Genomic DNA, 16,242 nt, shown 5'->3' on the forward strand with positions numbered 1-16,242 from the left:
ACATGGGACTGTAGAAAATGGTTGTTGTGAGGAGCTGCTGGAATTCTCTGTGGCCCCAAAGTGTAAATATTGGGCCAAAGCGCCTCTGTGAATCACATACAGGAGAAAAAAAAAAACCCTGCTGGCAGCTGCATTTTGCCACCAGAGAAGGGAGTGAGGAGATGTAACGAGCTGCGTAGACACGCAGGCTGGGGAGGGTTGGGGAGGAGGCGCCCCGGGTGTTGGAGAGAGAAAGATGCCCCTGCAGCCTGTGGAGAAACCCACGGTGGAGAGGGTGTTTCCCCCCACACACACAGTCCATGGAAAAGGCCAAGACCCCATCTGTGGCCAGTGGAGAGGCTCCACGCTGGATGGAACAGGTGGAGACACAGAGAAGAAGATGCTGTGACCCTACGTTGGAGCAAGCCTCTGCCAGCACTTGCAGCCCACAGAGATGAGTGAGAGAGAGATTTGCTGGGGGGAGGCTGGTGACCCCATGGAGGACTGGAGAGACATTGGGATTTATTACTGCCCGCCATAGCTGTGATCCACGGTGGGGCAGCTGATGAACAGGTAAAGCCCTGTGGGAAAGGACTCACATTGGAGAACTTTGTGGAGGACTGTCTGCTGTGGGTGGGACCCCACAGCATTTATTCCACACCCTCCCCCTGCTGCACCGTGGGGTCCCACCCATGGCTATTGATGTGCAGCAGGGGCTGGGGCCCTGGCACGCTGGCTCCCAGGAACCAGGATGGTTCCTGGCATCAGGTGGAACTGGGTATCCCATGGATTTAAATGGACTGACAGGGGTTTCAGCTCGCCCTGGGGGAGTGCAGGGCCCCATGGGTGGGCTCAGGGGCTGCTTCTCCTCCTCCTTCAGGGTTACACTGCCCAGACAGTCCTGGCACTGCCACCTCAGGCAAACATCCGCTCTGTATCGCTCCATCAGAGGGGCGAGGAGCTCCCGACCGCTCGCAATCAGGGGTGTCATCTCCACTCAGCCTTTGGCCAGCAACGGGAACACCCAGGGACTGGGAGCCAGAGCTCTCGTGTCCACAAGCCACCAGTTTCCAAGTCCCAGTGGCCACGTTCAAACCACCTTTGGGAACGCTCCACCATTGAAGCGGATTCCCAGTTTGCCCAGAACATGCCGGCACCGCAGGGACCACGGGCGGTGAACCACGACGGGCGACAGCCCCGCTGAGCCCGGGAAGGGGCCTGGGCTGGGGCTGCTTGCTGGTACCAGTGATTCAGTGACATGCAATAATGCTGAGGGGATGGATGTAGATAGAGTTTAACAGACAATTAATTAATAGAATGTCAACTGTTTGTCGTAAAACTTGCTGTCTGGCGTAAATCTTGGTGTTTGCTGTGGTGTGCATGAGTGAGTGATTGTGAAATCAAGTTACTGTAAACTAAGTAAAGGGCCCCAATTTGTAGTCCCGAATCCCTGTGAAGAGATTGGTTGGAACTTGTGGTAGATATTAGATGAAGGTTGAGATCAAAAACTTAATACAGATCTCGAAGAGCAATAAAACTAAGAGAAAGGAATATGTGGGAAATGAAATATTTCCACCGTGTCTAATCTAATTGATCCAAGATGTGGTGAATCGCATGCAAAGTTACTGTGAACCATATCCCTTCTTTGTCTACTATAAAGTTATGAGTCACGTGGTGTAGCAACTTTCTCCCCCTGATGTCCAATAGAGATACAGATAGAAACTCTTGATTAACTAAACAAAACTAATCTTTTTCAGTGCACAGAACTGTATAACTGAACAAAAACAAAACTTTATTACTATGCACAACTATAACAACAATAAAAAAGACACAATAAGAAAAATAATAAAAATAATAATAAGTGCTGACAATACAAAACATTCCATTTTAAAGCGTCGCTCCCACATATCCGCATCAGCTGGAGCAGAAGCCTGGGTCCTCTGCCTAGAATTAAAACAACAGAAAAGGAAAATTTAGATTCTTTCTAAATTATCTGAGCTTGAAGAGACCTTTTAGTCTCAGTAACACCCACCTGTCTGGTTGTTCCGGTGGGTAAAGCCGCACTCGTTTGAAAGGCGATGACAACCTGAAAGTCTAAGGACAAGGGGACAATATACCACTACAGCCATAGCAAGGACATTGTCCCTACTGCCTGGCTATAGTGCTGTAGAAAGGAACATCTACCACTCGTGGAGTTGTAGGCGCATCCTGTGATTCAGGCAAGGGAATTGGGGTCTCACCCCCACCAGCACCAGCCACTTTGTACTGCTCTGCTGCTTGACTGCGTGTTCACCTAACTGTGTTTTTGGAAACGCGCAGGGGCAGTTTTCCCCCTACATCCCCACAGAAAGTACTAGAAAGGGAAGGATCAAACTGTAACCGTCGCAGTCTAATCCTAAAATGATGGGTAACAATCAAAGTGGAGCCTCTAAGAAGAATCCCCTAGGGTGTGTGCTAGCCCACTGGAAGGAATTGGTGGGATCAGGAGGCACTGAAAATAAGAAAACAGTTATGAAATATTGTAATCAGTAGTGGCCTTGGGATAAATTAGAAGATGGGGCTCAATGGAACATTAGATTATAACACCTTATTACAATTGATGTTATTTCTAAGAAGAGAAGGAAAATGGGATGAAATTACATATCTGGATATGTTTTATACCCTCCAACACCATCCAGAGTGGCAAAGGGAGTGTGGATTAGTCCCACCACAAGATCCTATGGTACTAGCACTCGAGAGGGAGAATAAAAAACACAAAGGTAAACTGAGGGGGTGTTGCTCGACGTGCAGTATAGGGCAGAGGTGTACCAGACCCGATAAAATTTACCAGGTACCAGAACAGGATCTGAACGATAGTTTTAAGCCTCCCCCTCGGCTGCAGGAACAGGATGAGGACTCGGATGCAGCTTATACTTCTCAGCAAGTTAGAGAGTCTATTTTCCGCACGTCAATCTCACCTCTTTCCGGGGTGTAAACCTGACTCGCACGTTGTAGCGCTGTCCCGGAGTCAGGGTCCCGGCCGAGGGCAGCACCTGGAAGACACAGCGCTTGTTCTTCCACTGCTGGAGCAGCTTTTGTTTAATGTACAGTGGAAGATACTTGTCCACCTGGGCACAGGAAGGAACCTTGTGAGGTCTCTTTGGTCTGTGAGGACAGACCCTCAAGTTCCCACAGTGCTCTGAGACACCATCACGGCGCCAAGAGCACCCACATCCAGATCAGATGTGGCCACTACAGCCTAGAACTGGAGGGAAAACCTGTGGGCAGGGCAGGCAGACGGGCAGGCACCGTCCTTGGAGGAGGACGAATGGGTGAAGGTGGCAGAGAAGCGAAGCATCAGCTGCTCAACAAGTCCAGGTGAACCAGCCTTGCTCCATACCCTCCAATCTCCCTCCCACGAGCCGTCCCCATGCGGTGAGGCACCCACAGCGGCAGAAAAGGCACGAGAGGCACAGAAAACCCAACCGAGAAGTTACGTGGCCCGCGTCGTCTCTTCCTCCTTTTCACAATGGGCTCATTCACGGTGATGGAACAGGGGACCTGGAGTTGGTTGTTGAGCTGGATGGTTTCTTCCTGACTCTGTCCACACTGGACAGCAGCAAACTCCAGTCTGTCCCTGGACACGCAGACAGATGGCTCAGCCACACTGGCACGGAGGCAGATGGGAAATGTGGGGCCTTCTTCTGCCTAGTGAGGGGCAGAGCATCCAGCTGAAGGTCCAGGCAACATCTGCTGCTGCCCCCAACCTGACAGCTGCCTCAAAAGGCCGTGCTGGCACAAGGAGATGAGGAAGAATACACTACCTTGATGGGCAGGACAACATTCACTTCTCCCACCGGCAGGTTGGCACTCTGCGGGTCAAAGCGCACTTCAAAGGTCTCGGTCTCACAGAAGGGCAGGTTCTTCACGCAGCCCAGATCCACACTAAAACCTTGAATGGGTGAAAATAAAGCAGCTGAGATACACCAGCATCGTGAAATTGGTCACAAGTATCTTCAGACCATATGGGTGTCCACAGGACTGTCAGGCAGAAGGACCCTTTGTGTCTCCAGAGAAGACTGCCACTCCTTCTCTCTTGTCACCGCTCAAAGGGAAAGGAATTTCACAGCCTGAATTCAAGACCCGCAGGGTAAAACGGAAACCCATCAGCTGAGGAGCACCAGCAATTCCTTCACCAGGCCCCCAGGAAGGATGCGCAGATCTCTCCAAAGAACTTCCAGGGAAGATTCCCCTGTGCTGTGGTGCTGCTTGGAAGACAATTTAGAGGAGACACCTGACCACCCTTCAGACGCAGCAAGTCACCATCTGATGGTCCTCAAGGACCTGTTTTGAAAGCCTGTTTTGACCTCACAGGCTGTTGTCTCAAGAGAGGCTAAAGCAGCACTGTGCCATTACGAACTCTAAACAAAGCACTTCCAAAGCACCAAGGGTCCCGTCTGCTCCCAACACAAGCTCATGGAGCGCACAAAGACACTCAGGAGATGCTCCTGGTAGCCAAGAGCAGAAGATGCTGAGAGGTGACCAAGGTGATCAGCCCATGGAGCCCCCGCAATGAAGCGTCAGGGCAGCCCAGGTGGCTGGACACTGCGGGCCAGGAGAGTTCCGGCTGCAGAGCACCGAGCAGGGGGAGGAAGGAAGAGAAAACGATGCAAAAGAGCACTCAAAACCCTTCCCCGTGGCCCCAGCTCATCTGTCAGAGACAGGTCCTTCAAGCCCGCGGGAAGTCTCTCCAGCATGGGTTACCGGTGCCACACAGAGCCCGTCCGTCGGCGCAGAAGGACGCGGGGAGCTGCCCGGGGTTGGTGATCTTCACGACGTGCCTGTGGATGTCACCAAGAACGACGTGGCCAAAGTCCAGGATGTACTCGGGCAGCTCCACTCTGGAAGGAGAAGCAAGGAGAGTCCTTAAGGTGGAGGAGGATGCAAACAAAGCAGGTGCTTCTGTAGTCACTGCTGCAGAAACTCCAGCCCATGAAGCCCAAGGTCTGATCTTCTGCTAAGAAGACTTTGGTACGTCACGGGGCACCCAGGTCCAAGGTTTTATCAGCTACTAACAGGTTCTTAGAATAAAATGAGTTTAAACAGACACTGGGCACAACTCCTCTGCTGTGAAAAGCCACTGGAAAAAAGTCCTCAGGCTGCTCACTGGTAGCACGTCCAAACTGTCAGGACCAACCCCCTTCTCAAGTCCCCAGCTATTCCCAGAGACAAGGAGCTCCCAGGAGCAGGGGCGCACCACTGTGCGCTACCATCAGAGCACAGGGGCCCTACTAACTTGAGAAGCCTCCGACGAGCACACTGGTCAAAGGCAGCGTCCTCTGGGGAACCGGAGGAGAGAGCTTTCTGCTGCTCCAGGGCGTGCTGCTCCATCAGCATGTTCTCCATCTCCATCTGCAGCCCAACGTCCAGCTGAGGAAAACAAAGACAGTGGCTGGTTAGCAAAGGCAAGTTAATCCCACCCTGCTCTTGGTAAGAAGCAGGAAGAAGTCCTTCACTCTGAGGGTGGTGAGACCCTGGCACAGCTTGCCCAAGGAGGTGGTGGAGGCTTCATGCCTGAAGACGTTCAAGGATGAAGCTTTGAGCAACCTGATTTACTTAAAGGTGTCCCTACTCGCTGCAGGGGGTAGATGGCCTCTGGATGTCCCTGCCAATACAGTCTATGATGGGGTCCTTCTGTCCAGCTGCTCCGAATCTGCCAGGACCATATCTGAAGGGAGATGAACTCCAGCACCTTCGCCTGCTCAGCCACCCTTATGCAAGCTGATCTGACCAAACAAGTCAAGGACCTGCCAGAGCTCCAAGTAGCTGCCTGTCCCCAGCTGCTGCCAGGGCAGCTCAGACAAAAGCTCTCTCCATGAGGGAACCACATCAGCGCTGACAGCTCTTGGAGACACATCTCAGTTGCTTGAGCACAGTCTTCAGGACCTCCCACTCGGGCACTCAGGAAGCTCAGGCACCCACGGGAAGGACTACTACCAGAGGAGCCCCATGTTTGTGGCCAGCCCAGGGGAGCCAGCTGCAAGGGGGACAAGTGACACAGGGAGAGGGTGGCCCCTGCCAAACAGGGCAGCAGCCGGTCTCACCACAGTGCCAGAGTCGTCCATGGGTGGCTCGCTGGCCGTGGCCTCCCCGACAACCACCGCGTCGTCTCTCTGGCTGCCTCCTCCAAGCTTTTCTTTTGCCTCTTTGAGGATGTGCTCATAGTTCTCATTTCCTGAAGGAAGAAAACAGCCACAAATAGAAGTGTGGGCGCAGCGGCGTCCCCGTTAAAGCTGGGAAGCTCCACACCCCCAGCGTTGGCCCTTCCCACAAACACATTCCTCCAGCAACGCATGGAAAGAGGATGCTGCTTTTCTTCTATGTTCTCTCCCACCCATCTTCCTCCACACAAGGGAGCATCTCATCCCCCCCACCCCTGCCCAAATCCCTGCCAGCCCACATTACAGCTTTCCCCAACACTGCTTTCTAGCTGTCCCCTTTATCCAGGCCACCAACAGATGACACTGGCCAGGATGGCTCTCTGGAGCAAAGCCCATGTGCTTCTAGAAAGCAACCAGAAGAACAACAGCCCTGAAACCTCCAGGCTTGGTGGAGGTGGGTGTGAGCTGCCCTATGAGCATGATGACACAGGGGGGCAGAAAAAGACCCCCAGGGGACCTCCCCGAGGAGCAGTCAGACAGTGCTCACCTTTGATTCTCCTCGGAAGGTCCAAATAAATCCTGGGAAAATTCCCCTCTCCTTTCAGCCTGATCTCTTCTGGCTCCAGGTGACCCACTTGGATCTGGAAGGTCCTGCAGAAGACTCCAGGCACTCCCGGCAGGTGATAGACAGTGAGCACTTGCTCTCTGCCAGGTCCAATGTAACCCTGGAGGTGTGGAAGAAGAGGAGGGGAATTCAACCAGAGGGCTTGGCGGAGGGGTGGCTCAGACCACCGGTAAGCTGAGATGAGAAGGCACCTTGCAGGTTCTCACACAACACATCGCCTTCCAGCTTCCCTGCACCCAAAAGCTCAAGTCTCCTACACCGGGCTGTGGTTTGTCCTCCTGCCAACACTGCCCACCCTCTGCCAGAGCCAAGCAGCAAAGAAAAGCCCTTCTGCCAGCTGCTGTGGAGGAGGAGCGGCGTGCCCAAACTCTCAGCAGGGCCAGCAGCTCCTGTCACGGCACTGCAGTGGCTCCCAGGCTGGTGTCCAAGAGCCTGACCTCTTACTCATGAGCCCAACCAACAGCTCCTGCCTGGGTGGTTACACCAAGGGTACATGGCACGATCTAGACTCACAGTGACCTGCAAACTTACACCCCTGGAAAAGCAGAGGCAGAGGCTCGGACGAGCTCCAGGGATGAAGGGGTTCCCCACAAATCCCCTCCTCACTGGGCTCCTAGAGAAGAGCTGTCTGAGCCTGGAGTTGGGCTCATGCCAAGCAGGTTGAGAGCCAATACAAACAGGTGGCAACACTGCTCAGGGGACAGGGCACAGCCACAGCTCTTCTCAGCTCACTGGGCTGGACCTTCAGCTCCCTGCTCGCCCCCCCACGCCGCAGGGAGAAGCTGCTGAGCAGGACACATCCTGCCTCTTGGTCCCCGGAGCCCCGGACTCCAGCTCCCAACACGGCATCTGCAAAAGCAAGTCCTGCCAAGCTGCTTGCACAGCAGCAACTGCCCAGGGCCAAGCAGAGCCGTGTCCTCTGGAGCAGTGACACCCCTGGAGACTGGCACGAGGACATATGAAAGCCATTTGGCCTCCTCTTCCCATTGCCAGGAGGGACACGGATAGGAATGCTGCTTCAGCTGAGGGATCCAGGCAGAACCCAGGCACTGGGACAGGGGATGCTACGAGCTGGAGAAGCGAGGGGCCGGCGCGAGTTCCGACACAGGAGCTGCGTGCCCAAGAGAGGGACTATTTATGTCCTTAGTGCTGACAGGAGGCAGGCAGGGACCTGGAGGAAGTCCTGTCCCACCACCCAACCCTGAGGGGAAGGAGATGCTCAGGAGACCTTGCACCATCCCGCTCCAGTGCCGCTACCAGCACAACTTCACCTGGTACAACTAGGACTCTGCTTGCCCAACCTTTTGTTCCTCCCCTATAACCCCCTCCTGGGCAGCCTGATGTGGAGCCAGCGTCAACCCCTCGTGCTACTCACGGTGCTGGGCAGGACCAGGGGCACGCCAGGCTGAGGACTGTCCGCGGTGGCCGTGCTGGGGCTCAGCACCACGTAGGTGAATCCCATCTTCCCGCTGTTCCGCAGGGTGACCTCTGATTTGGTGACTTCGGTAAACAGCTGGAGAGAAGACAGAGGGGCGGGAAACTGAGGACACACATCTGGATGTTGGCAATCTCCTCCTGCTGACACTGGGATGAGAGCCGATGGACACAACACAAGAGAGAGGCAGAGGAAGAGGAGGGACGGGCACCTGACTCTCCCAGGCCAACCTGAGGAACCGACGCAGGTATTTATGGCAGCGCGCAGAGGTGCAGCAACCACCACAAAAAGCTCAGTAATAAACTGGGGGATGCCCCACTGCTGGAAACATCTGGTCAGGCTGGATGAGGCTCTGAGCAACCTGACCTAGTGGAAGATGTCCCTGCTCAGTGAAGGTGGACAAGATGACCTCTAAGGTCCCTTCCAACCCAAACTGTTCTAGGATTTTAAGATACAAGTCCTCAGCACTTTAAGGCGTCATCTGACAGCCAGCTGAAACACAAAGGAGGACCATGGCTCCCACCAGGAAGCTTCTTCTGTTACCAGCCCCCTTGAGCTGGGGGTGCTCAGTGGTCTGGACAGCAACCCTTAACTAGTGCCAAGGACCTTCTTGGCCGAGCCCCTATTCAGTCTCTGATCCATCTCCAGTGAGCTTAGTTCCCTCGGACTTCCCCCGCTTCTCGGATTGATGGAGCCCTGGATGGAGCCCTGGATGGAGCAGAGCCTCTGCAAAGGCTTCAAGGAAATTCAGGACAGATCAAGGCAACTGCCCCATCCAGCATGGCCAGCCCACCGTGGTCTGGTCTATGGAGAGTACTGAAAGAGACCATCTCCTTGGACCCCAGGATCCGGGAGCGGATCTGCAGATGGATGTCTCAGGGCACAACTCCCTGGAGATCACCGCCTGCCCTGGGAGCCAGAGTTCGTTGAAGAGGAGGGATTCCCAGCTTCAGGAAGGGCAATGGAGATGACCATTAAAACCAGCTTGGACACAGGACCTGTCACCCCAAAGCTGCACCTCCAAGCCAAACAACCAAAGAAGCCAGTGAGAGTCCTGGACCTCGGTGGGCAGCCACCTGCCAGGGATGGTCTCAAGGATTCCTGCCAAGAGAAGCGCCTGGTACCTGCAGCCCGCAGTCCATCTCCGTGCTGTCCAGGAGGTAGTGGATGAGCGAGGCCTCCCCACGCAGCGCAACCTCATAGGTCGGGCCTCCCTCCACGCGGCACAGCGCCGTGACGCGGGCAATGATGTCTGCATGGCCAGAGAAGGTGACCCTGACCCGCTCGCTCTCGCCCGGCTGCAGCACGCCGTACAGCGGCAGGATGTGGAAAACCTGGAGGAAGGGGAAGAGACACTGAGACATCAGGTGTGGAAATGGGTGCAGGAGAGGAGGGAGCCACTGCTTGCAGCAAAGGACAGACATGGCTGGAGGGCCTCTTCCTCAAACCCAGTCTCATCCTGCAGCCACCCTGCCTAAAAGTGGAAAGACCATGGGGAAAATCTTCTCCCATACTCAGTAATGAATGCGTAAGCTGGGGGAGGCAACGCTGGTGGGAGGTGTAGAAAATCACCTACCTCTGTTTCCAGGGTGTCATCTGCATCTGGTGGCTGTGGGACAGAATCCCCCACCCCTGCCAGGGCTTCAAGTGGCTCCTCCACACTCCCATTCCCAAGGATGCTCTCTGAAGGTGCTGGGCACTCCAGCTGAGCTCCCTCCTCCTTTGGTGGTTTGGCTTTTGTGAAAGAATTTGGTGTTGGAGGAGTTAACCTGGAAAACAACAAAGCTTTGATGGTGGAGCTGCAGTGGGAAGGAGGGAGGGCAGCAGGAGCAGCTCCTTGGCAGGATCCGGCACCAAGGTGGGAGCTCAGCAGCTCCATAAGTGGGTCAGAGCAGGTCAGTGCTTGGGGACGATGCCGGTATAGCGGCGGTGCCGGCAGCCGGGTGCAAGGAGCAGCAGATGGGGACAGGGGTGAACACCTCACCGGGGTGGGGAGCGTGGCAGCAAAGGGAGACACACACGAACCCTGCAACAAGCCCAGACTGGAGGGCAAAGGGACAGAGCCAGGCAGCCATGGGCTGGTACAGACCCAGCAGCACCCTCCCAAAAGCACCTGCCACCCCAGACCGTGCCTTCCCCACCTGCAGAGCCACGGCAAGAAGTTCTGTGGCTCAGCCAGACACTGATGCAGAACATCTCCCCAAGAGTGACCCACAGCCGCGGGTCGGTACGAGCAAGCAGCGACGCTGGTGGCTTTCTCTACGTGTAACAAGGCAGGATGGAGCCAGAGCTGGAATGGAGCCGGGGCTGGGATGGAGCCGGGGCTGGGATGGGTTGGAGCCTCCAGCCTGCTGTGCCTCAACTGGACAGAGCCCAGCACTGCACGGGACACCCAGGTACCTCAGCTGCCTTCGGGCAGCCTGACTTCTTCTGGGTGAGAAGGGAGGTGCCTGTGCCAATGGGACACACACACCGGGAGCGCCTGGAGACTCTCCAGCCACACACCGGTCTGACCACCATTCTATCCATCTCACCGTCACCAGCCCTGACGGTTGATTCCCTCCATGTCAGACCCCCTTAGTTTCATCTGATAATTTACAATACCAACAGTGCTTAACGTGGACCAGAAAAATAGATCTGACATGCTGCCCTTCTGCCGGGCTCTTAATGAGCAATGTGAGGTGTTAATAGCTTGGAGACCGTCTTCATTTCCAGCTCTGCCACAAGGATCACATGGTGTCTCCTGAGGGACCCTGATTGAGCACATTACCGCTTAATTAACATGCGGAGCAGAAAAGGGAGCTGTCCTAAATGGCCACAGCGCTAACGAGCCAGCAAAGGGGCAATGCCAAACCCTTTGGAGGAGAGGATCCTGCCAGAAGGACACTCACGACCCTCAAGGCAACAGAGCTGGGTGACTCGGCATCTGCTGGAAGAACCAGCACCTGCGGGCTTGCGTCCAGCAAAGCCAATTGTTCTAGGACTCGGAAGAGCTGCCCCTCAATGGGTAACTTCGCTCCGTTTCCCGGGGCGGTATGGAAAAACCATTGGCTGCTGCAATTAAACTGCCCAGAGTCAACTTCTGACCTATGCAAGAGAGGCCACAGCGGGAAGAACCGCTCGAAAACGCCTTTAGAGATGCGCTACAGCACAACTGAGAGATTGCTCTTGGGCTTGGAAAGCACAGGCCAGCACTGGGTGGCCCTGGTGCCCAGGGACGTGGGGACAAGTCCTCCTACTGACACCTACTGCTGCACCCAAAGCCGCAGCAGAACCCGCCGGAACACACAACACACAACGAGCGCCGGAACACACACAACAGCCGCTGTGTGAATGCCATGGTCAGCAGAACACATGAGAACTCAGTTCAAGGTGGCGCTTGCCTCGAGCCATGGAAATCCCCACCTCAAGCTGTGGAGAAGCCCCACTCCCTGGGCACCTTCCCTGCCTGAAGCTGGGAGGTGCTTTTTCCACAAGGGAAAGTGAAAGGGATTTGTCGGATGCTACACAAACCATCTCAGGCTTTGCAAAGGACAAACGGGACAGCGGACGAAGAGCTTCAAGGAGAGGTGCACGTACCTCAGGTGGCTTGTGGAGTCGTCCACCAGGAACAGCCAGTGGTACTGGACGGGCAGCGGGCTGCAGTTGGTCATCTGGATGTGGCGCTCGTGTTCGGTGTCATTCAAGACGCAGCCAAAGTCCAAGGTTGTGGTCTGGATATGGAGATTTGGGAAGAAGACTTCTCCCCGAATGGTGACTTGCTCCTCATGAGGGTGCTCAGGAAACTGTATCTTCAGAGTTTTCCCTGCTTCCCAACTATTCCAACCCTCTTCAAAAGCAGGGTTAAACCCGATGGAGAGATTAAGTTCCTTCCCGGTCCCCAGCTTTATGGGCTGCAAGAAGATGACGAGTATTAACCACTGGTGTGATGAAGTTCCGAGCACAAAACGCCTCAGTGTTCAAAGTGCAACCCCAACGTGGGCTTCTTGCTTCAGCCTTCATTTTCTTTATAACGTGCCCCTGACCATGCAGCACAACGTTCTTCTCTGAGACTCTCAGGCTCACCCCCTTGTGCTCTACACCCATAATGGAAGAGGGAAATAAATCCTGGCGTGCCCTGACTCTAGAGGAACCCCTTTGTCTTCACACTCAACATGAGCCCTAGGGCACTGTGCCCTCAGCCTGGAGAGGGCTCATCACCTGCATGGCAACGGTGGCCGTGCTTCCAACATGTCTCTAGCAGAGCCCATGTCTCACACCTCCCACCGCCAGCAGCGCAGGTGACAAGCGCCTCGGCCTTCCCAAGGGCAGAGCTGCCCTCAAAGAGAGCAAGCAGCTCTTCAGGTCACCCAAGGAGGGCTTCCAAGAGACACCTTCACCTCACGGTTGGCCCACACCTAGGTTCCTGCTCCGAGTTGTCTTAGAGCCAGGAGGTATTTCCCCAATTGAGGTGGTATTTTCTCTGCTTTTCAAACCTGATGCTGTTCATGCCAACTGACTGCCAATTCAAAGGAATAACCACCTCTCCTGGAGGGCTTCCCAACGGAAACGCACCCCCACCCCCCTCCCTCTTCAAACCCCACCAGCGGGAAGGTCTGGGGCTGCTCACCTGGTCTGTCAGGGGCTGCTGGGACGCACTGCAGACCCAGAAGGGTTGCTCTACCATCAGGACGATGCTGAGCGGCAGGGAGGAGGTGTTTTTTAAAGAGAGAGGCTTGTACTGAAGGCTCAGGACATCGCTGGGTTGCTAAAGACAAGGGGAAAAAACAGGGAGGGGGGTGAGTCACCGCCCTTCGGTGAAGTTAAGCAGTCCCACCTCTAAAAACACGGTCGCTTTGCTCACAGACCACCTCACGGGGGGTTTGGGGGGTGAGGAGGGCGTTTGGCATCGCTCGGCCACAGCGACCTGCTCTCCCGCCCCAGTCCCAACACAGGAGGATGGCTGTGAGAGGCCCATGCTGTTCTTGTGGGTCCCACACACCTGGCCATGGGCTCAGCAGCTCGATTCTGCCTCCAGCTCAACACAGGCAAAATAGAGCTGGAGAGATGGTCCCCAACCCCACAGGGGAGAAATAATGATCTCAGTGTTGATGGCAATAGCTTGGTCCTGCTCAAACCAATGGCAAAGCCCTGAGGACTTGGAGAAGATGTTTAACTTCCTTCCCTGAAGGCCATCACACCCCTCCGTGGGCTTTCAGTCCTCAGCCATGCTACTAAACACCAGGACCCAACCCAGAGACCTACCTTCTCCACCCGGAAAGACATTGCTCTGGGCGACACTTGCAGGGTGGGAGCAATGAACTCGCACGTGACAGCCACTTGCATTATCTTTCTCTTCCCAAACTGGTTCCCCACGTTGGCATGACACACCAGCCGCTCCTTCACTACCTGTGGGCAAGAGTCACACGTCACCCACCAAGTGCCAGCAGGGAGCCCAGAAAACACCATGGAATTTGCAAGCCGTGGACACAGAAGGAATTTGATAGCCTGGATAAACCCATGCCATGGGATCTTGGCCATCAACCCTCCACAACTATTACACTGCCATAAAGCTACAGTCACTGGTCTCCTTGGTAGTCCTCTCTTCATGCTCCATCCTACTTATTCTGCTCTCCCAAAATCCTTAGTGCTACACCCCAACGTCCACAAAAGGCACCCACAAAGTCAGGTGGAACTGGAATAATCCGCCTCCCCCCGCAAACGGTTATCGCCACGATGTGCCCTGCTGCTCAGCATGATCATCATGCCGGAAAACATCATCTAGGTCCAACCCCCTGCCATGGGCAGGGACACCCTCCCTAGACCAGGCAGGCCAAAGCCCCATCCAACCTGGCCTTGAACCCTGCCAGGGATCCAGGGGCTTACACAGCCTTGCTGGGTAACCCATTCCCTTGATTTCTCATGGTTCTACTTCCCCAGGTTCCTCCCCCTCCACTCTTCACAAGAATCACAAGAATCACAAGGTTGGAAGAGACCTCTGAAGATCATCGAGTCCAACCATTCCCATCCTATGCTAAACCATATCCCTAAGTACCTCATCTACCCTTTTTTTGAACACATCCAGGGATGGTGACTCAACCACCTCCCTGGGCAGCCTGTTGCAGGCCCTGACAACTCTTTCAGTAAAATATTTTTTTCTAATATCCAATCTAAACCTGCCCTGGCACAGCTTCATGTCATTTCCCCTTGTTCTATCTTCTGTCACCTGGCTGAAGAGACCATCGCACACCTCTCTACAACCTCCCTTCAGGTAGTTGTAGGTGGTGATAAGGTCTCCCCTCAGCCTCCTCTTCTCCAGGCTAAACATCCCCAGCTCCCTCAGCCGTTCCTCGTAGGATTTGCCCTCCAGCCCCTTCACCAGCCTGGTTGCCCTTCTCTGCACTCTTCCCCCTCTGGTACAGCTCCACAAGCCAACTCCTCCCGGGAGCCTACAGCCTTCACAACTCTTGGGTTCTACGTGCACCGCAGGGAGTTGGGCTTCTGACCAACCTCAAGAGTACCAACTTCTCAAGACCCAAAGCTACATCTGCTCCCCATGCTCTTGCCTCACAGGTGCCCTTCACAGGGCTTCCCAGTGCCCTTCTCAAGATTTCCAGGCAAGACACCCTCTCCAATGCCCTAAGCATTTTAGTTTCTTTCTTGGACCTTTTTCTCCACCTCAGCAAAACCTCGGGACTCACAACTGCACGGGGACAGTCCCACCACAACCAACTGAGCCGGGAATCACATCTTGGAGCCTCCGCCGAGGCAACCCTTTCAAAACACCTTTCAAAACACAGCAGGAGCTTCATGCAGATTTATTCCACCTTCGCCTAAACATCTGTGCCCAGTGGGCCTGGAGCGAGGGAATGCGCCCCAGGCTTAGCTGGCAGCTCCTCTGCAGAGCTTCCCCTGGAAAGAAGGGGCCAGGAAGAAGACGACACAGTGATCCCGCTGAGCTACCCCCGCTCTGAGCTGCCATCCAAGGGTGCTGCCGGACCTGACCGCCCTTGGGACACGGGGCCGGCCAAGAGCCTGGGGTGAGCTGTTCTGGGAATACTGATACAAGTGGAACTGTCAATTCTAATGATCCCTGGGAGCAGCTTCCCTCATGGAGAACATCACTCCCACCATTCTGGCTGCTGCGCTGGGCTCGTTTTTCTCCTCCAGGACTGGGCTCTAAGCAAGCCCTCTGCCCATGTTTGTCTGTAGAGGGAAAAAAACGCTGCTCCCAGACGCTCCCCTCCCTTCCCAGGGCCTTTGTTTTACTCCCTGCTTCCCCCAGAGAAATTACCTCGCGGTTTCTCAATCCACTCCCTGCCTTTGCTCCTAGGCTAAGCCTAACTTATTTTCTCTGCCCTTCCTTCCCTGTAACCCACCGTTTGCCCCTGTTCCTTCAGCCCCTATTTTGGTATGGGCAAGTTGGCTTGATGGTAGCTATAGAAACACCCCAAAAAAAACCCTTGGGAACTGATGGTGGCCAGCAAGGAGTGCAACTGGTGCTGACATGGTCACTCGGGGCGTTGAGATATTTTCTTGAAAGCACTTGTTCATCTTCCCAGGGAGAAGTCAAGGGGCTGCAGGAGAAGCCCCAGTGGAGGTGATGCGATGGGGAAAGCTCAGCACCCGGGGGGGACCTCACCTGAGGAGTGCTGGAGGAGCCTTCCAGAGTCATCTCCACAGTCTGGCCTGGCATCAGCTCCACTGTCAGAGGTTGAATCTTAAACACGGGACTGGCAGGTCTGGAGGAACCTTTGCCCTTGGTTTGGATGGCAGGGAGACAATCACGACGGGGAGATGGGGGGGAACCTTCCATTCTCCAATAGAGATGATGGATGCGTCGTCCTGCGTTTGTTATCTTGAAGCGGTAACAACAGGGACGTAGGCTAGAAGAGAAGCAGAGATGGAAAATGGCTCAGGAACTGCCTCTTCCCAGCACCCACCTGGCTTCAGTGCCCCGCTGGCCTTATCTGACCACTCACCCAGCAACAAATCCACCTCCAAAAACACTGACCCAGCTCAAAGTTACACCAAGAGCCAGACCCTGGTTGCCCCTAAGTTTATCAGCATCCAGCAGCCGGTCT

General features: G+C 54.9%; 1 protein-coding gene across 1 annotated transcript in view; it reads right to left on the minus strand.

Moving 5' to 3' along the window:
* Positions 1 to 1,750: 1,750 nt before the first annotated feature.
* LOC311201687 (hydrocephalus-inducing protein-like) overlaps positions 1,751 to 16,242 on the minus strand; it is a gene marked incomplete at its 5' end in the record, with an annotated part of 39,836 nt that continues 25,344 nt past the window's right edge. Inside the window, 16 exons of the mRNA XM_084276116.1 lie at positions 1,751 to 1,923; positions 2,012 to 2,073; positions 2,937 to 3,086; positions 3,445 to 3,666; positions 3,783 to 3,910; positions 4,723 to 4,859; positions 5,255 to 5,388; positions 6,063 to 6,193; positions 6,667 to 6,844; positions 8,120 to 8,257; positions 9,304 to 9,513; positions 9,756 to 9,948; positions 11,759 to 12,072; positions 12,789 to 12,926; positions 13,424 to 13,567; positions 15,801 to 16,044. Of these exons, the coding sequence (XP_084132242.1) occupies positions 1,788 to 1,923; positions 2,012 to 2,073; positions 2,937 to 3,086; positions 3,445 to 3,666; positions 3,783 to 3,910; positions 4,723 to 4,859; positions 5,255 to 5,388; positions 6,063 to 6,193; positions 6,667 to 6,844; positions 8,120 to 8,257; positions 9,304 to 9,513; positions 9,756 to 9,948; positions 11,759 to 12,072; positions 12,789 to 12,926; positions 13,424 to 13,567; positions 15,801 to 16,044 (2,659 nt within the window). The 3' untranslated portion in view covers positions 1,751 to 1,787. The remainder of the gene's footprint in view (positions 1,924 to 2,011; positions 2,074 to 2,936; positions 3,087 to 3,444; positions 3,667 to 3,782; positions 3,911 to 4,722; positions 4,860 to 5,254; positions 5,389 to 6,062; positions 6,194 to 6,666; positions 6,845 to 8,119; positions 8,258 to 9,303; positions 9,514 to 9,755; positions 9,949 to 11,758; positions 12,073 to 12,788; positions 12,927 to 13,423; positions 13,568 to 15,800; positions 16,045 to 16,242) is intronic.

Source organism: Gallinula chloropus (genome assembly GCF_964237585.1).
Source record: "Gallinula chloropus genome assembly, chromosome: 28".
Taxonomy (NCBI): Eukaryota; Metazoa; Chordata; class Aves; order Gruiformes; family Rallidae; genus Gallinula; species Gallinula chloropus.